This window comes from Pseudorasbora parva, chromosome 7 (genome assembly GCF_024679245.1).
Source record: "Pseudorasbora parva isolate DD20220531a chromosome 7, ASM2467924v1, whole genome shotgun sequence".
Taxonomy (NCBI): Eukaryota; Metazoa; Chordata; class Actinopteri; order Cypriniformes; family Gobionidae; genus Pseudorasbora; species Pseudorasbora parva.
Genome location: NC_090178.1, coordinates 37,336,126 through 37,360,277, shown reverse-complemented (window position 1 = coordinate 37,360,277; position 24,152 = coordinate 37,336,126). Strand labels below are relative to the sequence as shown.

Below are 24,152 nucleotides of genomic sequence, written 5' to 3'. Positions count from 1 at the left end.
ATTGGCCCGGCAAGAGTTATTGAGAGTTCTCAAGGTATTGAGAGTTGCTAGACGACACTCGCGGGCAGATTAAATTTGCTGCCGCTAGGGTGCGTCTAGATTTCCAGATTACCCCTTCCCTAAACCTACCCAGTGATTTATAGTGCATACACACATTATGAGCATGTGTTCCCTGGGATCGAACTCACGATCACATGTTTTTGTTGTATAGTGCAATGCTTTGCCAACTGAGCTAAGCAAAACCTGAAATATTATGCAGATAAAAGGGAAAAATGCCTTAAAATTAAAGTGTCCTGCTGTCAATAGGTACAAGAGTCACAACTTTAGAAAACGCTCCTGTGTTGTATTTCATTAATTAAAATATTGTCGATAGGGGCGCAACTTTAGAAAATGCTCCTATGAATTGTATTTCAAGGAAGTGACAAAAGACCTATATAGGTGTATTGGTTGGAGGACATGTTGGAACAGATCATGGCCCTAAACTGACCCGCATGTCCAAAAGAACGATAAAAAAGTTGCTGTCATATGGAAGTAAACACAGTGGACATTAAAGTAAGTGATTACGTGGTTATTTATAGTGTGATCTGCTGCGGAAGCCAGTGAATTTATGTGAGGGCAATAGGAAAAAACAAAAAAAAGACGATGTGAAAAGAGAGACGTTATGATAAGAGCCCTCTTGTTTTGCTTGTATATAGAGCTGTCACTGTAATACTTTTGAGCTCTGACACATCACTGTCCCTCACTGACTATCATTCACATCTATCTTGATAATTTAAGTTACGTTAAATCTTTGAAACGACTCCTTTGAGCGCAGAATTGTGTCTGTTTTGTCTCGATGCCTTTATGTCTGATGCCTTCTTTATTTCTGATGCTTTTTAGTCTGAGTCCGTTTCGTCTGATGCCTTTGTTTTGTCTGATGTCTTTATGTCTGATGGTTTTTGGTCTGAACCGATTTCGTCTGATGCCTTTTAGTCTGAGGCTGTTTCATCTAATGCCTTTATGTCTGAGTCCATTTCGTCTGATGCCATTATGTCTGAGGCATGTCGCCTTTTCATCATATGACTGAGGTCTGAGGATCTACAATGTACACCATAATGGTGACGAATGTTGATCTAGACTAGAGTGATGTAAAAGTGGCATGAATTTCGGTATGACTGTTCAGACTGCAGTCGCATTGCAAAACATCCACCCAGTATCGGATTTAGAAAGTGGTCCACATTTTGGGCCAAATTTGGCTGCAGTCTGAATGTAACCAAAGGGATGTACGCAAATGCTTTAAACTATCTGAGGGTTGTGACATACTCAGTAATTTAGCATTCATTCATATCAAGGCATCCAACCTTGCAGGGTTGACATATCCAAATTATGAGAAAAATGATTTTGTGTTTAAAACATTGAGAAACAAACCATATTAAATTCCGGTGCCTGCATTAGCTAAAACTGCCTTAGCCTATTGTAGAGTTTAAAAAAATAAGCATAATAATGTTTTAAAATCCTAAAATACGGACCTCAATTGAGCAACTATTAACAATGCTGAGACTTTATTAGAATAACAATGAGGCAGGATCTTACAATTTTACTGAGCAACCATATAGCACATATACATATACCATATAGCATACTGTATATTATATAAACTGGATAAATATATTCTGGCACTCACCAAATCATCAAAGATGTCCCTCTGGTGTACATGAATGGTGATTAACGTTTCATACTTTGTCCGTTCAACAGCTCCGAGGTCCTTTGTGGTCATGTCAATTAAATTGTTGAGGAGCTCAAGAAAAAACTGGTTGGTTTTAGCCATGATCTTGCGGTCATATCTGGCATTGCTCAAAGCATCCTCAGAATCCTTCGTCCAGATCATCTGGATTCCCAGTAAACCAACCTAAACCACAGAAACCAGTAGTGTAGTTAATATACTATACCTATACCAAATTTCTTTTTTTCTTTTTTTACTTTACTTTACAAATTGCATTGCTTTCATTACGTTGAATACCTGTGCAGGAAAGGAGTCCAAAAATTCAATCAACTCAAAACCAGAGTCTTGAATGGCAAGTGCAGCCTGACGGATGATAAGGTGCAAAGACCTCTGGGATTCTTTTAGTAGTGCATTAAGCCAGACCTCCACATTGCCCTCTGCTATGACAGGCCTGTCCAGCTCAACTGTCTCGCCTTCTCGTGATGATATCGCTAGAATCTTATCATACATCTAAAAGAAAATCCAGTGTTGGTTATTTGTGAAAAGCAACTGTTTAACAAATAATGATCCTAAAACATTGAATTAGTTATAGAAAATAAAAGTGTTATGACTTTACAGAATAGAACAGTTTATTGAATTATATGTGTGTTTTTATATGCAGATTGCTTTTTATGAATCACATTATGGCTCATATAGTATGATAAAGGAGAATGTAGAGCTCATACTCAAGGAGGGGAAACAAAAACCTGAAATTTATTCAGACACCTGTAAAAAAAAAAAAAAAAAAAATGCCCAAACATATGCAATTTGATGAAGTTACTAATATTTATATGGCCATAAAGTAAGGTGAAATTCTAATAGCTTGTAAATATAAATCAATGAGATATTAGTATAGCAGACATAACATGTATATAAAAATCAGTTGTCACCCTATATCTGTTGTTATACCTAAGGTATATCTAAGTTGATATTTTATGATATTATATAGTTTTATGAACAAAGTTCTGTAGTTTTTTATTGAGGGGGACACAACATACAGTATAATGCAATGCAATACAATGATGATTGAGAGATGTGAAAATAAACTGTTCTCAACAACAACAACAAAAAAGCCTGATGGATTATACTGTTTTTGATACACATATTTTAAGAGGATGTTTCTCGAAAAATTATGCATGGATAATCAAGTAAGCCTAAGTTAAAGGGTTTATCTTGAATATTACTAACAATACAAAAGTTATTTTTATTTACTTTATAAAAATGTGTATAGATTTTACAGCAAAAGCAGACATTTAGAGGGAGGTTTTTAGAATTATATTTAAAGACCTTTCACTGGCTAAAAAAGTAGCAATAAACTATCAATAAGACAACATAAGGCATGCAGTAGATTTTGTCAAACAGCAAAGTTTTGATCATGTTGATAATTTAGAGGCCTAAATTTGTTAATGAAAGTAGGCCTTATAGGTTAAAGCAGCAAACACCTTTTCATGGAAGTGGACATATTTGATATTGTCGAATATGTTGAGCAGGTGGGCCTGGATGGTGTGTGAGTCAGATGCTTGACCCAAAATCTCCAGCAGTGCAGGATCCGATACAAAGAAGAAACGTGGAAACAGCAAGCGCTTTTTCTCCAGATACCTGTAAAGCAGAAACAAATTTAAAAAATAAGCTACACTATTACAACAACAACGGCACTTTAAACTGACAAAAATAAGCGACTTAAAAATACGATTTCAAAATGGAAAAGGCAAAACTTGTTTACCACCCTTTTTGGGGGTTTTTCAACTCAACCTACAGTGGTTGTGTCACCTGTGATAACTGCAAAAGGTACATCTTGCTATAACTAACTATAAAACTGCTGAATCTTGACTTGACAGATGTCTAACAGATGCGTTGTTTTACCCTGTGAGTGATTTTTGACACATCTCTAGCTGTTCCAGCAGGTGAGGCAGCAACTGACCCATAGTCTCATCTCCCACACACGACTGGACTACATTGGGCATCTCATGAGCTCGAGTCATGATTTTCACCCAGGATTTATCGATGTTGGAGAAGCGCTTTGCCTCCTAAAAGAGAAGGTTTCACTTGAATTTCTTCAAATTTAACATTAAATATTTAACACCAGGGAAACTGTCAAGAAACATCTGTGGTATCTGGAATTGCACAAAACAAAACATCTGCGGCATCTATGGTATTTACAAACCCGATTCCAAAAAAAGTTGTGACAGTGTACAAATTGTGAATAAAAACAGAATGCAATGATGTGGAAGTTTCAAAATGCAATATTCAATCGGAGCTCGGGTAGAATATCCTCTCCGAGCCCCTCTATAGCAGACAGCAAGCCAAATCTGTTTACCACTTTCACTAAGATTATTTGGGCACACAAACTCGTGAACTGTATATTGGGTAATTAGAAAATGTTTCAATACACTGAGCTATGATGCTAGTGTAAGATCAAAATTAAAATGTGTCATGAGCATGTCCTGTTCCCTTCTTTGACCCATTGATTCTGCACTTCAATGTGCGGGAGTGAGACTGAATTACTTATATTACCTTTGGCAGCTGTTTGGCTATGTCTCCACCAACAAAAACAGCCTCAAGGTAAATCCAGAGGTTTTGTACAGTCATCCAGTTCTCAATAATATCGGTTGTGTTGGAGAGGTTCTGAACCCACTTCTGGATCTGGGTTTTGAACGGTGTGTTGTATCTACAGAGATATAAGACACAAGGTCACGTGCATGACCGGTCATAATAATAATATGCTAACTAACTGTCCTAATTCATTCCATTTGATTTGCCTATGCTTCATCTTCAACTTACAACATATACATTTGATTTTCACAGAATTAAATAAATAACACTATCTTTATAGGCATACTAGAAATAAACTGTATCTGCAAGAATAGTAGAATTTTCCAGAGAAATTAAATGTTGATCTAATGGCTCACCTGTTGCTCATAAGAGAACCAAGCACCATCAGGCTATCCTCCATGTTAGTAATGATCTCAGATGTACTGTCTCCTCTCAGAAGGAGCTCGCCTCTGGTTTTAAAGTGGGCAAAGGTAAAGGTCTTGTTGTCCCATTCCGCAATTACTTGCTTCAGTTTCTGCTCGATGTCACGCTCCTTCACAGCACTGATGCAGATATCCTGCTCAAATGGTTTGTTATTATAATGGGATTCTTTACACATTCTTTGAAAAATTGGAATCTATCTATGTCTATGGAATTAAAAACGAATTCTGACCTCGATTTCTTCTTTGTACTTCAGCAGAGGGGCTTCCATGATGTTGCGAAGCTTGAAGTTATCAGTTTCGACCTCAAAGGTGTGACCTGTAACCTCAGTAATCCTCTTCCAGTGGCGTGTCATCATTGCTTTGTTAGTCATTAGATCCAGCAGGGGGCAGCACTCACTAAATTCGTCAACAGTTTTTTTCAGGTCAAGAAATGCCTGCCACTCTTTAAGGGCCCGCGGCAGCTTACGGCACCTACAAAACAAAAAGTGTGAGATTTAAAGTTGACATTTAAAGATATATTTTTTTGTATTAGCTTTGTACATTTGTGTCCACTATTACTGTAAATTAACATTTGAGTGACTGCATAGTAAAGATGTTCAGACCTATTGTATTGAACTCAAGTATGCTTTAAATTGTATCTGACAGAAAACTCTCCTTTCATCCTCTTATTCTCAAATGATTATTGCACTACACTGGTACTTGCTCCAACACAGCTGACTTTAATTTCAGTCCTTGACAGGCATGGAGAATTAATCTATTCTCTGAAAAGCTTCTGCGATTACCAGAACAGACCAGCACAATTGAAATCCCCTGGTGCCTTCATGCTTTTCAATGTAACTTATTACATGGCTGCCAAAGAGAGGGACTTCAGAAATTTAGTTTGACTTCTGTACCCTTCTCACCTCGTCTGAAACTCAAGAAGTTCATTGTTGATTCTGTCAATGTGAATCTCGGCCCATGAGATGTCATAGTAGCCATTGACTGTGTCAATGACACTGTTGTAGAGTCCATAGAGCTTTTGGAGAAGTGTCAACTGTCTCCTGATCTCAAGCAGCTGAGGATGCTGAGTAACAGATAGGCCAAATAGCTCCTCCCCACCTGTGTATGTGATGTACTTGCGGAAGAGGTTGTCAAAGCGATTCTGTGAAACGGCAGATCATTTAAAAATAAATAACCAGATCAAAGATTCATTTATATGTATACATAAATTACATAAAATATATGTTGTAAGCAACATCAAGTATGTTTACTATGTAAGAACAAAGAGAATATGGAGTGGTACAGTAGACATTAAACTAGCTCAGTTATGTAGAAAAACAGTATGTTTTTACAAACACAGACATGGTCCTGTTTAGTTTTCAGATAATTTGAATTGAGTTCTAGGGTGAATTCCAAATGGTACTGACCCTCCAAACGGCACACTTTATATGCACTTTCAGTTTTGTGGACTTACAATGGCTGCCGTGTGCTCATGTCTGTTAAGTCCATTAGAATGTACGGTGTCCCATTTGTCATTTTAGGATTCAGAAGGCTGTTCACAAGCTTTGTGGTCGATACGCGAAACTCTGCCAGACTTCTTCCCGACAGTCAAATTGCTGTTATGTCACAAAAGCGGACTCACATAGAAAGAATGTGAGTTTTTAGGGTGCCATTTTGTACCCAGGGTGGGATAGGGCCATTTTGTACCCTTGAAGATCACCTCAGGAAGGGGATGCAATTTGTAGAATGTTACAAATGAAAGTGAGCAATCGCAATCCTTTCATGAAGGGCCCTTCCTCAAGTCTGTATGCAAAAAATTGCCCCTAGTCATTCATTAATTTGTTGTCATGGCTTTCAATTAGTTGCACACCTGTTCTCTGTTCCTTTGATTAGCATCCTTAGTGTATTTAAGGCTCTGTTCACATGAACGCGGGTATTTTTTAAAACACAGCTCTCTATAAGTGGTTTGGCTGTTTGTCCACATGCAAACGCTGTATCTGATTACTGAAACCTGACTTTTTTGAAAACTCCAGCCAGGGTGAAGATTTTTAGAAACTCTGGTTACATCGTTGTCATGTAGATGGTGAAACCAGGGATTTCGGCTTGTAAAGTCGAACGTGCACCTTTCTCTCATTTGTTTGACGTCAGATTGTGCGCTGTGATCTCTTTTGACTACTTGAGTTGAGTCTATGCGGCAAACATAGCTTTTAATAACTCTGCTAACAGCACTTATCACACGTATAGCCTACAGACACATGTGCAGTCATCTGATTGTATTGCAGAACGGAGGCGCCAGAATGCAATAATACAAAATAGTCAGGCAAGTGTGAAGCTATTACAGTCCACTTGGGCCCTGCCGCTGTGTATATACGGTTACCTGTCACTTTCACAGAGCCTATGGCATCCCTCTGTGCATCGGTGCCGTGGATGGGACCCATGTGGAAATCAGGCAGCCAATCATAGCGTGTTTTTGCGGTTTCATTTGGACGTTTTTTTTAAGCCGTGCTTGTGTGGACGTGATTGTTTTTTAAAATAGAGGAAAATCTCTGGTTATAAAAATTCCTGTGTATGTGTGGACTAAGCCTAAGCTTTCAGTTCTCTCCTCTTCTGTTCATTGTCTTGTGTTAAAGGGTTAGTTCACCCAAAAATGAAATTGATATCCTTAATGACTCAGCCTAATGTTGTTCCACACCCATAAGACCTTCGGAACACAGTTTAAGATATTTTATATTTAGTCAGAGAGATTCTGCCTCTCCATTAAAAAGGTATCGAAAATTGAAAATTGTCTTCTCTTCCGTGTTTGTTACGTGTATGAATCAGCATATCGATTCAGAATCTGGATCATCAATGTCACATTATTTCAGCAGTTTGGAAGTTTGACTGCCAAATCCGAATTTGATCCTAATCATTAATCAATATGCTGATTCATAACCCTTTGAATCTTTGTTTGAGGATTGAAAACAAACCCTGAAGAGAAGACAATGCTGAATAAAGTTGAAGTTTTTGTTATTTTGGCGACCAAAATGTATTTTCGATGCTTCAATATATTCTAACTATATCACGGATGTCACATCTACTGTACTACTTTGATGATGTTTTTATTACCTTTCTGGAAAGGGACAATATACTGTGCATACGTTTTCAATGGAGAGACAGAATCTCTCGGACTAAATATAAAATATATTAAACTGTGTTCCGCAGATGAATGGAGGTCTTACGGGTATGGAACGACATTAGGGTGAGTCATTAACAACATACATTACATTTTTGGGTGAACTAACCCTTTAAAATTTAATTGGCATGAGTATGCTGTCTCTTTGTATGTTTATTTAGACTACTGGAAGTTCTCAGTCATTCATTCATTCAATCTGTGTTAAACAACTATGTTACTACATGGTAACCTGTGCCGTGACAGGTACTTTGTACCAAACTATTTAAATGGGAAAACATGCAAACTCCTTTTCTTCTTATTATTGACCAATTAGCCAAACAAAATCAAGTATCCTGTGTAATGTAGTTATATTCATTCAATGAAATTTAAGTCATGTTTATACAAATAGGAATTGTAATTTACAGGGTACTGCACCTGAAACATAATAAGCCTATCACTGGCATCCTGGGGAGCCAATCCAACCACCATGGGACCATCCTGAAAATGTGACAAGCAAAAAAACAGTGAATTGTATGCACATATTGTTAATTTAAGAATAACAACCTCTGTGTTAGTCCTGTTCAGTGGAACCATCAGCTACTTCAGAGAATCACTCATCACTGATTATAGTGTGGCATGATTTCTGGCATATATGTTAAAGACTACCCACAGTGGATGGATATATTTTACCTGCCCCTCAAGACTCACCCTATCATAGTCATGGTAGAAGTGCTGGCAGTCTTCCACAAAGGTCTCAACATTTTTGATGAGTTCTCCTCTGAAGTTTGGTTGGAGAGACACCAGCTCGTTTTGCACCTCTGTGCTACGTGAAAGCAGTTTCTCCCAGGTGTACCGAAGTGTGTCCACTTTCTCAGCTTCCTCTTTGGCAATCAATAATCCATACTTATGTAGCATGGCGTACGACTCCTGCAGGCCATAACCAAGGAAATAGACATAAAATCTACAGTATTGTATCATAGGATAATACATAACTGTTTTACGTTCTGTATTTTTGAAGATCTTCATGCATCTCAAACCCTACACAAACCATAAAGTTTGTTCAACATTTATGTTATACATACAGTATACAGGTATACAAGCTCTTCTGTAATCAAATCGTGAGGAATTTTCTTTAGGATTTCAGCTGTGCTCACCAAGAATTATAGTTACATGAAAAAGAGCTGTCTAAAGATTCTTCAAAATTTCATTATGTGTTATATTTCTGTTTATTTGTATGTACCTCAACTGGGCCAACTTGAAAGTCTATGGAGATCTGGTGTTCTCTGATCTCTTTGAGTGTTGCCATGGCGATACGGATATCATCCAAATCTTTAATTGGCCTGTTGAGTTTCTTGCTCGCCTCATCTATAAAGGTGAAGATCCGTTCCATCTCCATGTAATACTTTTTGTTGCAATGGTGACCAAAATCCACCATCCAGGTCTTTGTCTCAGCTGTAAGGGCGAACTTCAGATCCGCTGTAGGTAAGTTCAGCAAAACACAAAGAATAAAGGAGCCTTTTGTAGTTTGATAATAATAATAATAATAATAATAATAATAATAATAATAATAATAATAATAATAATGAAGTTTTTTTTTTTTTTCATCTAAAAGCTATAACTTGCTAGCATTCACACTGCTATGTATAATAAAGGCATGGAATATTAATGGTCACACTTTAGTTCAGGGTCCAATTCTCACTATTAAAGTCCTCATCCATCCATCCAGCCAGTTACTATGCATAATAAAGGCCTGGAATATTAATAGTCACACTTTAGATCAGGGTCCAATTCTCACTATTAAAGTCCTCATGAAATCAAAATTGATCTTATATACTTTGTTAGCACATATTACAGGTCTTAGGGTGAACAATTAATCCGTGCAAGTTAATACACAGAGAAAAAAAAAATAGTTTGCTGTGGTAATCTTTAATCAAAATCTGAAAAGTAACTTCTGGTCTGGAAACGGCGTTCCTTCTTAGCTGATGTTAGTTTGACGGCTTGCGTTTTAATGCTGCCTTCAAGTGCTATCGGAAGTTTCCTACTTCCCACTTCAGAGGTTGTGATTACGAGCTTGTTGTGTTCAGGTGCTTTGTTTTCTGAAAGAATGGAGGACACCAGGTTCATACTTTTGTGCATCTTTGGAAAATGTTATTTTAACACTATAACCATTTCAGTCATTTCCCGGTCCCAGAAATTCATTGAATCACTGGCAAACATAGCAGCCCAACACGAAAGCATATTGTTTATAATCACATTCACAATAAAGGCATAATGTAGACAATAAAGGCTGCTTAAAGACTAAAATGGCAATAGTTATCAGCTATACATGATCCTATTTTATAGCTACTTTTACCACACTATCTAGATAGTCAGCTTGCTCACTATTCTGGAATGATGGTCAACTAGATGTGATTTTCGATGTGATTAAAATACACAATATGCTTCAAATGATTATTAATTTATGTAAATATGTACTACTTTAATGACAAGACAAGACAATTAAATTGTTGTAAAAAAATAAAAAAATTAAAAAAAATAAAACACCTGCCACAGCAGAAATTCATCTCCCATCTGCCATTTTAACGGTTATGCCACACCCATCTCGGGAACTTTGGTATCAAAATTATTTCCGAACTTCCCAGTGGTAAACACTACATCAGAGGGCGTTCATATGCAATTTTTACCTCGAAAACTCGTATTTACGATAATTCTGATAGCACGTGAAGGCAGCATAAAATACGTAACCACTCCCCTCCAACCGTTAGTCTGCTATGAGCGAGAGATGGATGGGAGGAGTGCTGAGGTTCCACTGCAGTATACCGTGCATACTGCCACAGATCTGCCAGACTCTCTCACTTCCTGCACTCAGCATTCACAGTCACCTGAGTACTAATCAGTCACACCTGCATCTCGTCACCTCATCACAGATCCCCATATAATCCAAGCACTCACCCTCAGTCACCTCACCTCAAACTAGGAAAGACTTACTTAAGCCTAGTTCAGACTGCACGATTTTCAAACAGTGATTCGTCGGATCACTGCTCTAGTCACACTGTATGACTATCTGGGGTATCATTCAGTCACTGCTGTGTTCACACTGCACGATGGTTTGAGGACAGAGGAGTTCACACTGCATGACTGAACAAGAGGAAGAATCGCCGACAACTCACTCTCGCTCCGGTGCGCAAACTACATTTCCCAACTACACGTGCGATGTGCCGAGTAAACAACGCGAGATCACACGTCAGACCGGAGTTCTCGCGCAAGACTTTGAATTGTTATTTAAAATGATAAACTGCACAACGTTTGCTTCAAACTGTATGTGCGCTGATTTGTGGAGAAAAAGAAAAAAAGATTATGGCGGAAGAAATTGTTGGAGAGACAGAGGGAGCCAGGATTGTGTTCTGCAAAGACAGTTTGAGGTAAATAAACAATTTTGTAATGTGCTGCTGCTGTGGCTGGATGTGCAAATGTTTGGCCTTTGTTTCTGTTTGATAGAATTGTAAATATATCTATTAAAATACTGATATTCTGCTCTATAACTCCCCCCTGAACGTCCTGCTGCCCTGTATCTCACTCTCTCATTGGCTGTCGGTCATCGCCGATGTAATTTTCAGTCAGAACGTTGTTCACACAGCAGGAGATTGAATCGCCGACAGGTCTAGATATTTAGCATGCCAAATATCTCACAGGCGTCGGCGACTCGTCGGCGATTCTCTCTAATCGCGTCTTTGATTATTCACACTGGGTGATTGTCACTCGCGTGCACGAGCACCAATTTGCCTGTGATCTTGGGCATTTGTCGGCGATTTCGCAAAACCTGTCGGCGACTCAAAATCGGGGCAAAAATCGGGCAGTGTGAACTAGGCTTTACCTGTTCTCCAGCGATTACCCATACTCCAGCGATTACCTGTTCCCCAGCGATTACCTGTGTCCAGAGTTTCCTTCGTGTATCAAGTCTCTCACCATCGTCTGAGTTCATCCACCGTTGTCTCTGTGCATCCTGTACATCCAATATCTTCACATATCTCCGTAAGACTGATCCATATTCATCTATCCATTCACGCTCCACTCCCTGCTCTGTGGTTCAATAAACGTCTTGTGTATTCACCCTAACCTTGTCCAGTGTGTGTATCCTGTCAGAAGGTGAGACCTAGACCGAAGATGGATCTGGGTCTCTGTGATCCATTTTAAGAACCTGCAGACACTCTCTGGCAAGAGTTGACTGAAGCCAGGGCAACAACAAACACCACTGTCACCTCTGTCACCGCTACCACCACCCTTTCTTCACCTGTCTGTATTGCCGGTCCCATGGTCAAACCAGCGCCCTTCTCTGGTCTGGAGGAGGACTGCAACGGGTTTCTTCTCCAGTGCTCTCTCGCTCTCGAAGCGCAGCCACAACTCTTCCCAACGGAATGGTCCAAAATCTCCTTCATCATTTCACAGTTGTCCGGTCGTGCGCTCCAATGGGCGGAGACAATCTGGTATAAAACTGGTGTCGCCACTAGTTCCCTCCCGAGTTTCATCTCCCACTTCAAGGAAGTGTTTGGCCGTGTTCCGGGTGATTTGTCTGTGGGTGAGCGATTATACCATCTACGTCAAGGCACGTCTTCAGTTGCTGAATATGCCCTCACTTTCAGAATACTAGCTGCCGCAAGCGGATGGAAAGAGAGAGCACTGATCACTATGTATCGTCAAGGCCTCAATCCCGCCCTTCGTATTCAGCTTGCTATTTACGATGATTCCCTGGGGTTAGAGAAATTCATTCAAGTATCCATTCGAGTGGATCGTCGCGCTCAAGGTTGTTATTCCGAGTTATCCCGGTTGCAGTCTACTCACCAGCCCCTCCAGACAGAGAGATCGCCGCTGCCAGAACCAGAGAGTATGCAAATCGATCATTCACGTCTATCTCCCTCTGAGCAAGCTCGACGGCTGACCCAGAACCTCTGTCTATATTGTGGAGCAAATGATCATTATATCAAGGTGTGCTCCATCCATCCTCCACATCTCTTGGTGAGTTCTGTGACAAGTCCCTCTGTTACTTTCTCTCCACTGTCTACCAATGTGACATTGATTGCTGCTGAATGCTCTGTTATAGTCACGGCACTCATCGACTCTGGGTCAGCCATTAACTTCATCTCCATCGACCTCTGCAGGCAGCTAAAACATGCCACTGTCCGCTCGCCAACCCCATACAAAGTTAAGTCCATAACTGGGAAAAACTTGAACTGTGGCTGTGTTAACCGTCAAGTGAAATCAGTCATCCTGCTAGTAGGCTGCCTGCATGAAGAAATATTCTCTCCTCTGGTTCTGGACGGCTCTACGGCGGCGGTCATCCTGGGTCTCCCCTGGCTCATTCAACATCATCCTGAGGTCTCCTGGTGCAACGGAGACGTTCTGAACTGGGGCTCCAGCTGTTTTCACTCCTGTGTTCCTCAACTACCAAGATCTCCTCGTCCCTCTCCTAAGTCTATTTCTGTGAATTCAACGACGATTGAAAGTCCCCTTGAGAAACGGTCCGTCGACATTCCCGCCTGTTACAAGCCCTACTCAGACGTCTTCTGCCTGAAGCGAGCCTCAGAGTTACCACCACACCGACCATGGGACTGCGCCATAGACCTGGAACCAGGTGAGCCAGTATCCCGCGGTCATGTATACCCACTCTCCATCCCTGAACAGAAGGCCATGGAAGAGTACATCGCTGAGGCTCTCAAACAAGGTTACATTCGACATCCCACGTCTCCTGCTGCTTGCAGCTTCTTCTTTGTGGCTAAGAAAGATGCAGGTATACGTCCATGCATCGATTACCGAGCTCTTTTAAAAGAGAACCAAGAAGTTTAGGTATCCTCTTCCCCTCGTTCCAGCCGCCCTCGAGCATCTGCGTGGGGCCACCGTGTTTTCTAAGTTAGACCTGCACTGTGCTTATAATCTAATTCGTATCCAAGAAGGAGACGAGAAGAAGATGGCTTTCATTACTCCCTTGGGGCACTACGAATATCTTGTAATGCCCTATGGCCTGGTCAATGCACCGTCCATCTTCCAAGACTTCATGAATGAGGTGTTCTGAGACTTTCTCCATCACTTCGTACTCATTTACATCGATGACATCCTCATTTATTCTCGTAATATGGCCGAACATCGCCGCCATGTCTCCGAAGTTCTCCAACGACTCTGCAAGTACTCCTTGTATCTGAAGGCTGAGAAGTGCAACTTTCACCAATCCTCCATACAGTTCCTGGGTTATAATGTAAGTGCCCAAGCTGTCTCGATGGACGAGGGGAAGGTTGCCGCTATCACTTCCTGGCCCACTCCTACGACAGTCAAGGAATTGCAATGCTTCCTAGGTTTCTCGAATTTCTATCGACAGTTTATTCAAGACTACAGCCTGCTCACTGCACCTCTTACTAACCTCCTCAAGGGTAAACTGAAACTCTAGCCTGGAATCCAGAGGCTGAGAAGGTGATCCAGACCCTGAAGAAAGCCTTTACTTCTGCTCCGCTCCTGTGCCACCCCGACCCGAACAATGTTTTTTGGGTCAACCACCGGAGTTGGAGCCATCTTATCGCAGCAGCAGGAGAATGTAGCCAAGCTTCTTCCATGTGACTTCTTTTCCAGAAAGTTGTCCCCGGCGGAGCAGAATTACGACTTCGGCAACTGGGAGCTACTTGCCATCAAGCTCGCGCTGGAAGAATGGAGACACTGGTTGGAAGGAGCACATCATCCCTTCGTAGTGCTCACCAACCACAAGAATCTTCAGTACCTTAAAGAGGCTAAACGATTCAATTCCCATCAAGTCCGGTGGGCTTTGTTCTTCACTCGTTTCAATTTCCACATCTCCTATCATCCATGCTCCAAGAATATACGTGCAGATGTGCTGTCTCGACTCTACACTCCCTCCGATGTAGTTGAAACTCCCGAACCCATTTTTCCTTCCAGTGTCTTCCTCAATCCCATCCGGTGGGATTTCGACAGTCAGTTGGATGAGACCACTCGCCTTGAACCTGCTCCGCCGTCCTTCCTCTGACAGTAATACGTGTATTCTCCTCATAGTTAATAGATTCTCCAAGGCATGTAAATTAATTCCCCTGAAAGGACTTCCCACCGCAATGGAGACGCCCGAAGCATTGTTCACTCAAGTTTTCCGTAACTTTGGTATCCCAGAAGACATCGTCTCTGATCGTGGTCCCCAGTTTATCTCCCGCGTATGGAAGGCATTCTTCAACCTCCTGGGGGTCACAGTTAGTCTGACGTCTGGCTATCACCCCCAAGCTAATGGACAGACGGAGAGGAAGGTGCAGGAGCGCAACCAGAACACCTGGAACCAGTTCATCGCCTGGAACGAATATGCCCAAAACTCACTTTGTCAACCCACCACCGGTCTCACGCCCTTCCAGTGTATCCTTGGTTTTCAACCCCCTCTGTTTCCCTGGTCTGGTGAACCTTCTGATGTTCATTCTGTCAATCACTGGCTCCGGTAAAGCGAGAGGGTCTGAGACGAGGCTCTTTAGCGGGCAGTGCGCAGACACACCCTGCTCACAGACAGACGACGGCAAGAGGCTCCAACTTACCATCCGGGACAACTTGTCTGGCTCTCCACCCGGGACATCCGTCTGCGGCACAGATCTGTCAGACTCTCTCACCTCCTGCACTCAGCATTCACAGTCACCTGAGTACTAATCAGTCACACCTGCATCTCGTCACCTCATCACAGATCCCCATATAATCCCAGCACTCACCCTCAGTCAGCGTCTCACCTCAAACTAGGAAAGACCCACTTACCTGTTCTCCAGCAATTACCCATACTCCAGCGATTACCTGTTCCCCAGCGATTACCTGTGTCCAGAGTTTCCTTCGTGTCTCAAGTCTCTCACCATCGTCTAAGTTCATCCACCGTTGTCTCTGTGCATCCTGCCATTATCTCCACATATCTCCATAAGACTGATCCATATTCATCTATCCATTCACGCTCCACTCCCTGCCCTGTGGTTCAATAAACGTCTTGTGTATTCACCCTAACCTTGTCCAGTGTGTGTATCCTGACACATACGTTTTCAATGGAGAGACAGAATCTCTCTGACTAAATATTAAATATCTTAAACTGTGTTCTGAAGATGAATGGAGGTCTTACGGGTGTGGAACATGTGGAACAACTTGTAAATATGTCACAGCACTGAAGAAAACTCACTTGCTATTTCCGGTTCACTGGGACTTTGAAGGGTTACTTCATTGATTTAGCATATGGCTTTGTATCAGTAGAAACCCGGGATTTTATTTGAATGATAGTTATGAAAAGTTAAGCTTTCAAAGGCCTGAACTGAAAATGCACCAGACTGAACACGTGCTGTGAATGATTGCCGTGCCCACGCTTACCTCAGCTCTAGTGATGAATGCAATCTGACTCCTGCAGCGTTTGTGTCGTGACTCATATTCAATTTTAATTGTAGTGCCTGTTCTATAACTGAACTGATTTTATGAAAATGAACGTGGCTGGAAAGTGAAGTGATCCAGATATCCAGTAGCGGTGGCTTTGGGAGTGGTGGGCAGCGAAGCAAGTGCGTTCTGGGAGTTGTCTTTCATCCACATGAGACAAAAACTTTTTACAATGCTATTTTATTCAAAGCAGCTTCACAGTGTTAACAGGACAACAATGCAACATAATTTGATTCGGCTGTACAGTTGCTCTGAAGAAAATGCTGATGTTATCCAACTAATTTCAATTATCATATAGTGTCAATGTGGGCAGACTGGTAATATAGTATTTAAAATTTAAGTGTCCCCAACTGAGCAAGCCAAAAGTCAAAGGCGATGGTGGCAAGGAACCAAAACTCTTTCAGGGTCAGAATAAATAAAAAAAAACCTTGGGAGAAACTAGGCTCAGTCTGGGTTTAAGTTCTCCTCTGGACATGAGGTAGCTACTAAGTTAGTGATGTAGTTGTTACATTTTAAGTGTTAAGTATTCATTTATTAAGGATGAATAATAATTTTGTGCAGAATAAGGCATTAATATGTGCTTTATAAGTATTAATAAACAGCCAATATCCTAGTAATATGCATGCTAATAATAAGCAAGTAGGTAATAGTAAGAATTGGACCCCAAACTAAAGTGGTACCATAATAATCATTCTAAATGAAATTATATTATAAAATACAGTAATATTAAACATGTTCCTTGAATTGAAGAACTCTCCTTAGCCATTTTAATAAACGGCTTGTAAATAATAAATTGTCTGCTAAGCTCTTTATCACTTTTAGAACACTTGGGGCCAGATTTACTAACAGCTTGTGCCAACCCATACTGTTTTTTGGCATTAAAAAAACTACTTTCAGTATTTAGCAAAGACACAGAGTGAACAATTTGTGCTGAAAATGCAGGGACAGGGTATTTTTTTGGGCTGACCTTATTTCATATGAACTGGAGTTTTCCTTTCAGACACAACATTTATGGAAGGAGATTATCTAAATGAATCATGTAAGTTAATTTACGAAGTTTTGCACTCGTCAATTTACTTGATATTGCTACCCCCTAAAAAAAAGCATGCTTTAAACCAGACACTAATTTGGCTGCTCTTGGCTGTGTCTGTTGTTTTGTAGATCACGCGCAGAACTTTCCACTCCTCTCTGTGCTTTTTATGGAATTGTGCGCTGACACTAACTTGCCCTGTTTAGTAAATTTGGCCCTTAGTTTCCACAGATTTAGAGTCTGTTTACCTGTATATAGTGCCAGAGCTCCTACTGAGATAAACTCAGGCTCTGCATTGATCTCTAGCTCCAGATCTCTGTAGTACAGGATCTGAGACTCAAATTCAGAAAGAAGAGGGTTCCCCTGGATAAATTTCTGGATGGTTTCCTCTCTATCTTTCTTCCAGATGTGGTGATAGAGGCTAAAGCGATCCAAAGCGTTCATTATTTCCTGTATAACAGTACATGACAAGCATCACACATTACACATCGGACAATATCACGTCACATTATAAACACAACCAAATGAAGCAAACATATTCAGCAAGGGCTTTCTACATATAGTTCCAATGGGACAATCATACAGTATTTCTGACTTGCAAATAATAACTATGTTTTATATGCCTTAAAAGAAAGCTCCATTCAAATTAAACACCTCTAGCGTGCTGTGAATTCTGAAAAATGAAATAATTTGTGTTAATGGTACTGATGAAATGGAATACTTTCAAATGAAAATTGCTCTTTTCTTGTGTCTTCTTAATTACTCTTTTTTGTCTTTCCTTTTTTTTTTACTTCAATATGCATCAAAGCACATATAGATTAATCAAACACTGGCAATCAGTCTTCTTCAGTAAATCATGATTACTGAAAATAATGAATTAAGAAGACACAAGTGAGTGCAGATCTTTTGTTTTTCATTTTAAAGTATTACAACAATACACTTACAATAGAAGTCTATATGGGTCATGGCATTGGAGAGTGGTTAAAAGAAGATATGTGGAGCTCATATTTTTGTAAAAGTGCTAATATTGAGTCTCCACTACAAAAATATGTTATTTTAGAGGTGAAGCTCTGTTTTAGATCAGAGGATGGACTTCTGGTTTTGCCTTAATTGACACACAGTAATTGCTGCAGATCTTTTATTCAATCCAGAATTTTACATTCAGTGGGATTACTCTTTTTTGCCTCAATAAATACTATTTCAATAATTTTGGTTCATGGGCAAATCTCTGGTAAATTGATTAATAATAGTCTGGGACATTGTCCTGAAATAGAAAAATAAATTAGAACAACAAAAATTCAAACCTTCTTGAAAGAGTTGATGGATGTACTAAGCACAGAGACCAACTTGACAATCTCTTTGTTCTCAGAGATGCTTTTGTGGTAGTTCTTGGTATGGATGGGAAAGGCCTGGTTTGCAGATGCCGATATATCTGAGGTACTGCCTTCAGGAGGAAAACAAATACACAAAGAAGAGTCATTAAAGTTAATACACTAGAACAGAGAGGAGCTGTATGAGAAGAATACCTCTGAAATCAGTAATAGTGTCTTTTCGCCTATGAACCAGTTCTATGAAGGACCCTTTATCTCAAATCTATTTTAAGAGAAGGAAAGATTTACAAGCTGAGGTGCTTGGCAGAGGTATGCTGTTGTGGCAGTGGTGTACTCAGTCAATTTTGTGTCGGTTTCCCTATTCTGAGAGCAAGCAATAGAGAGAGAATAAAGGATGTGGATAAGATTACGATTCATTCATTAACTGTATCTCCCTTTCATTTATCAAATGGTTGGAGATGTTTACACATCCATAACTTTAGTTTTCAGCCATTATAAAGACATTTTTTAAACTGACCAAAGATATGTTGGTTCTTAACTTGCTCTGCTGAGCTGTGTAATTACAGAGGGTGAGGAAAAGTTGTACCGGCAAAGCTGCGATAGGTTGAGTCGCCGTCTTCTGATTCACTCTCTTCTTTGTTCTGTTTCAGAGCGGCCATGCGTCTCTCACTCATTTTCCGCTGTGACAATAAAAATACAACTAAAAATGTATATTTATTTATAAATAAAAATTCTGACATTTTGCATACATTACACTTAAATAAGAACTGCATATATTTGATATTTCTCTCATTTTTAACTTTTAAGTTCACACCAGTTCAAGGAAACTAAATAATTACAAAGTATATGGTGAATACAATCCTAGGTAAGGTATAATAGGCTGCATAAAATAACATTTGAGACCCATTTTACTTTTATAATGTAACATTTTCAAGTGAAACAGGGTTTTGAAGGTTGAATTTATATATATATATATATATATATATATATACATTGCTCTAGTGGTTTTTGCCTATATTTTAATCTTACATATTTTACAAATTGTTCCTTTAAGCACAAATAGACGTGGAAGAGAATAGTGTCTTTGTATACCAAAGTGCAACAAAAAAGACATTGAAATAAAAAAAATAATAACCTTGGAAATTCTCTCTTTGCTCCACTGTCCAACTCCTTTACTGACACTGACCACATAGTCCACAGCTCTGTTCAAGGCTTGCTGAACCTCATCTAGCCCTGGAACCATAATGATGTTGGGGATGGTTAAACACACTCCAGCCTTAAAGATGGGCTGTGGCCCACTTCCCTTCTGCCGACTGGGGGAATCTGCTTCTGCTGCATGAGAAGTGAAATTTATTTAAAATTAGTTGGAGTTGATTAACCAAGTGATTATATGAAACTTTGTGCTTGGAAAAAAAATGATTAATGTGCATTTTTCATTGCTTTGCAACATTATTAATTTCGATTTACGTGGGCAAAAAAGTAAAACAAAAACAGTGTCTTTTACACCAAGTCTTGTTTGCACGTGTGATTTGCACTAGCTCTGTCTGACAATGCCTGGTTGGGCCAAACAACATTGAAAAAGTGTTTACAACATTTAGTGTAAATAGCTATTTTCTCTTAGTGTACATAAAATCTATTGCTATTTGCACTTAGTGCAAATAGCCACTGCCAAACAAGAAAAAAACCCTGCATGGTTTGAAAGTGACTTTTGTTTGAGCTTTACTACGGGATTGACAATAGACAATAGAAATTGTTTTTTTGTTTGTTTTTTGCACGTGAAATTTTGCCAATGTGAGTGCACATTAAAGGAAGTGTATGTAAGATTGTGGCTAAAACTGGTACTGCAGGTGTATCCCCTCTCCCCCTCCCTCCTGACTCGAGGTTGCCAGATAGGCTGCAGGATCAGCAGGAACGTTTGTAGCTGCAGCTGTGGTAACTAGAGCAGAGCTGGCAACCCAGATGTCGAAACACTACTGACTTCGTGATTGGTAGATACAGGTGGAGGGCGGAGCTTCAGGCCAAAACACAACATGTCAACATTAACTTCAGTTGAGGGCCTCAACAGCAACTTTTAAATGACATTATCCTGGCCGGACTACTGTTGTCAGTGATATAAGTATCTGCAATGAACAGAATTTCTTAATGTCTAGTAACATATCAGGGCCAATTTATGATTAATTGAAATACATTTCTTACATACAGTTCCTTTAAGTAAATCATTTTTGACTTAATCTAAACCCTAATTGGAATGAACTTTTACTAAAGTATCAACAGAAAAACAACAAACCAAGAAATTGCATCAGTGATGTTGCGTGGATGCGCTTGCGCAGAGTCTCCAGTGTGTTACGGGTGAGGCGCAGTAATGCATCCACATTCCGATGGTTAAAATGAGAAAGCAGCTCCTTTGCCTCCTCCTCCATCACTTTCATCAGATCCCTCTTTTTCTTCTTTCTCACCAGTGGGGAAGAGGGGCCAACGCTAGGGGCCATGGTGCTACGTGACAAGAGACGGCCCTCTGATTTATATTCCTCCTCTTCTTTGAATAAATAAAACAGAACATGGTGTATTCAGTTTTACACAAAATGACTTATTATTAATGATATCAACCATTATATTGTAGTAAAAAAAAAAAAAAAACCTCTCTCTCTCTCTCTCTCTCTCTCTCTCTCTCTCTCTCTCTCTCTCTCTCTCTCTCTCGATAGTAATTTGATGATGTTAAACCTTCAGTAATCAGCTTATTGATTGGTCCGTGAGATCAGCCATATTTAGTGGCTATCGGTTGAGTCATGAAATGTGATTATTGGGCAGTACGGATTAACGAAATCTCTGCATACCTTAATTCTTCAAATTGAGCATTTTTTATTAAATGTATTTAATGTATTTGACATAATTAATGGCATTCTATATTGTTAAATATTGTTAGGAAAAAGCCAGGTAATGAGTAGAGCAATCTGCATGGATGATCAACAGCAGTTCTTACCATCACTGTCCATCTGTTCCACTTTACTCTCTGTCCTGCTTTCATCACGGTTTCTCTCTTCTTCCTCTTTCTGCTCAAACTCCAGTAACATATTAATCAGCTCATTGGCTGCCTCTTCCACCAATGAGCTTTTTGTATGCAACATTTGGGCTCCTTTGATGCAAAGCTCCTAAAATGAGAATGATCAGCTTGATTATTTCTTCAGTCAGAAAACTTTGCTGGTCTAGTCACAACATGAAATTAGGTTTAACAAAAATGTAATAGCAAGACACCAAAAAAAGACAATAGTGCTGGAATGTCAAGAGTACTGGTACTTTGGTACCATGTCAATACTAAAATGTGAGTCTTTGTAGATTACCAGGAGTACTGATTCAGTTTAGTGTCATGACCAGGTTTCCCTAAAAATGATCTGCATTCTGACAAAAAAAGTGTACACTTCTAAAAACAAACCTTATGTTAATAACGGAGGATTGAAAGTGAACAAAAACACTGTATTGAAATTGGTATTGAGAGCCCAACATACCCTCATGGGAATTTGAAACTCTGTTTTGACGAATTGATGTCTAATTTGTATAAATTCATACAATTTCTTGGATTCTGCTTACACCCCAATGAGTGTCATATTTAGGGGTGGTATGAATCACATCGTACTTCATACAAAATTCATACACAATAACCATCTTGTGTAATTGTTGTTTTCTGAGAAACCTAAATCGAAAATCGTTTAGCCTCACTATCCTTTGAAAAAATAGCCACATGTTGCTATGAATGCATTTGTATTGTGTGTACCTTGGTGGTCTGAACAAACTCCTCGCAGGTGCATGGCTCATCGTCAGGCAACACACACAGCGTAGCCGTACTCATTTCCTGCAGAACAGCATTGATTCTAAACTCCACCAGGTCATTCACTCTGTGCAGCAGAAGTTCAAGGTTGTCTGTGAACCAGAAGAAAGAACCCATTAATTTCAGATATCTAATTATACAGGCCACATGTACAAGCAAGCATTTTATTTACACTACAAGGACGGAAGTTTATGGACATCCTTTTGTTCACACTGATGCTTGTGTCTAAATGGGAGCAAACCCTGGCAGGCATGTTCCCACATAAAATAATAAGCCTTCCGAGAAGAGTAGACGCTGTTATAGCAGCACTTGAGGGGCCAGCTTCCAATTAATGCAAGTAGACTTGAAATGAATGTCAATCAAGTATATATGGGGTGTCTGGCTATTGACATACTTGTGGCCATTTACTGTAGTGTCTGCTACTGATGTGGTCAGGGAAATCAGATGTAAAGTAGAGTCTCTCACCAAGTGCAGCAGTGATTTGATTAAGGTATTTCTCTATGTTTAAGGAGGTCCAATTGAGGATGGTCAGCCCGGGCAGGATGGACTCATCTACTTTAGCAACATGTGGCATGAGCAGCTGTTCAAATGCTGGCAGGATCTTAGACCTCACCCTGGAATTCTCTGTCACCATCACCTGAGGCAGGGAACGTACAAGGCAAAAGCGCACACACAAAAAGAGACATTTACCTTGTTAGTATAGGTAACACTAACCTGGTGGGTTTACTTAAATGGTTTGAACAAACACATAGATCAATATTTGAATTAAATTGATTGAATTGCAATCTAGTACAAAATGTGAATGGAGATAAGCATTTTTACATAAACATTATCTACAACTTTCCTGCAAGTCTTAGTGGGCGTCGCCATGACACCCGATACTTCCGGTTGACGGTATCTCAGTTCCGGTTTAGGACACATAACAGTTATGCTGCGTTCATACCAGACGCGAGTGACGCGAACAATTAGTGCTATTCGTGCGAAGTTGGACGCATAAACATTTTGAATCCATTCGCTTCATTCACTACACAACAGACGCAAATTTGCGTCATGGGAGGGGCTTCTGCCAGGCAGCGGCAGTCATCAGAAGGACGAGCCGAGTTAAGGCTGCTCTCGCCGGGGTTAATGAGCGCTGAGTGCCTGGGTCTAACACCTCCGAAACCTTGCTTCCATAAACCATGCAACATAAACGGACCCGTTTGAGATGTTTCCTAGTACCCTACGCACTCTATTCAATGCCCAACGAGCTTCAAATAAACTCAAGAATTGTGATGTAGTAGTAATATTTGTATTTTAATATTTGTAATTGTTGAAATGTTGTTCATGTCAGACATTGTCAGTAGACTTTTTTTAATCAACATGAAATTAGATGCATGAACTTTAATGAATTTAAGTGCATTGCAATAAAAATTAACATTTCATTGCTGTAAATGTAATTATTGAGTTTATATATTAGTTTAACCTATTTAAAATACTGTAGTAAAACTGCATAATTTTTTGAAAGAGTTATGTTTATTGTTTTCAATAATTTACAGATTTAATGTGTAGCAAGACCGCTCTAAGAGCCTAACGTTACTATCCTGCACTTCCGCGGGACCCAGCACAACCGAGTGCGGCTCGGGATAATATTTGAGGAGTGAATGTGGATGCGGGTGAATAAAATAAATAACTAGAAACAAATAAACCTTTATT

The 24,152-nt window shown here is 39.9% G+C and overlaps 1 protein-coding gene across 2 annotated transcripts in view; it reads right to left on the bottom strand.

The window, feature by feature from the left end:
- The window catches only part of dnah5 (dynein, axonemal, heavy chain 5), a 192,315-nt gene that overhangs the window by 123,490 nt on the left and 44,673 nt on the right, over nt 1–24,152 (bottom strand). Inside the window, exons 17-35 of one of the 2 annotated variants that reach the window (XM_067449223.1) lie at nt 22,926–23,097; nt 22,407–22,552; nt 21,618–21,786; nt 20,925–21,173; nt 19,773–19,969; nt 19,224–19,317; nt 18,611–18,750; nt 17,555–17,756; nt 9,087–9,322; nt 8,555–8,773; nt 8,282–8,344; nt 5,619–5,857; nt 4,947–5,187; nt 4,651–4,850; nt 4,256–4,409; nt 3,605–3,768; nt 3,184–3,340; nt 2,000–2,212; nt 1,664–1,888 (exon numbers count right to left, since the gene is read on the bottom strand). In XM_067449223.1, the coding sequence (XP_067305324.1) occupies nt 1,664–1,888; nt 2,000–2,212; nt 3,184–3,340; nt 3,605–3,768; nt 4,256–4,409; nt 4,651–4,850; nt 4,947–5,187; nt 5,619–5,857; nt 8,282–8,344; nt 8,555–8,773; nt 9,087–9,322; nt 17,555–17,756; nt 18,611–18,750; nt 19,224–19,317; nt 19,773–19,969; nt 20,925–21,173; nt 21,618–21,786; nt 22,407–22,552; nt 22,926–23,097 (3,480 nt within the window). The remainder of the gene's footprint in view (nt 1–1,663; nt 1,889–1,999; nt 2,213–3,183; nt 3,341–3,604; nt 3,769–4,255; nt 4,410–4,650; nt 4,851–4,946; nt 5,188–5,618; nt 5,858–8,281; nt 8,345–8,554; nt 8,774–9,086; nt 9,323–17,554; nt 17,757–18,610; nt 18,751–19,223; nt 19,318–19,772; nt 19,970–20,924; nt 21,174–21,617; nt 21,787–22,406; nt 22,553–22,925; nt 23,098–24,152) is intronic. The other variant, XM_067449224.1, reaches the window with a different exon arrangement.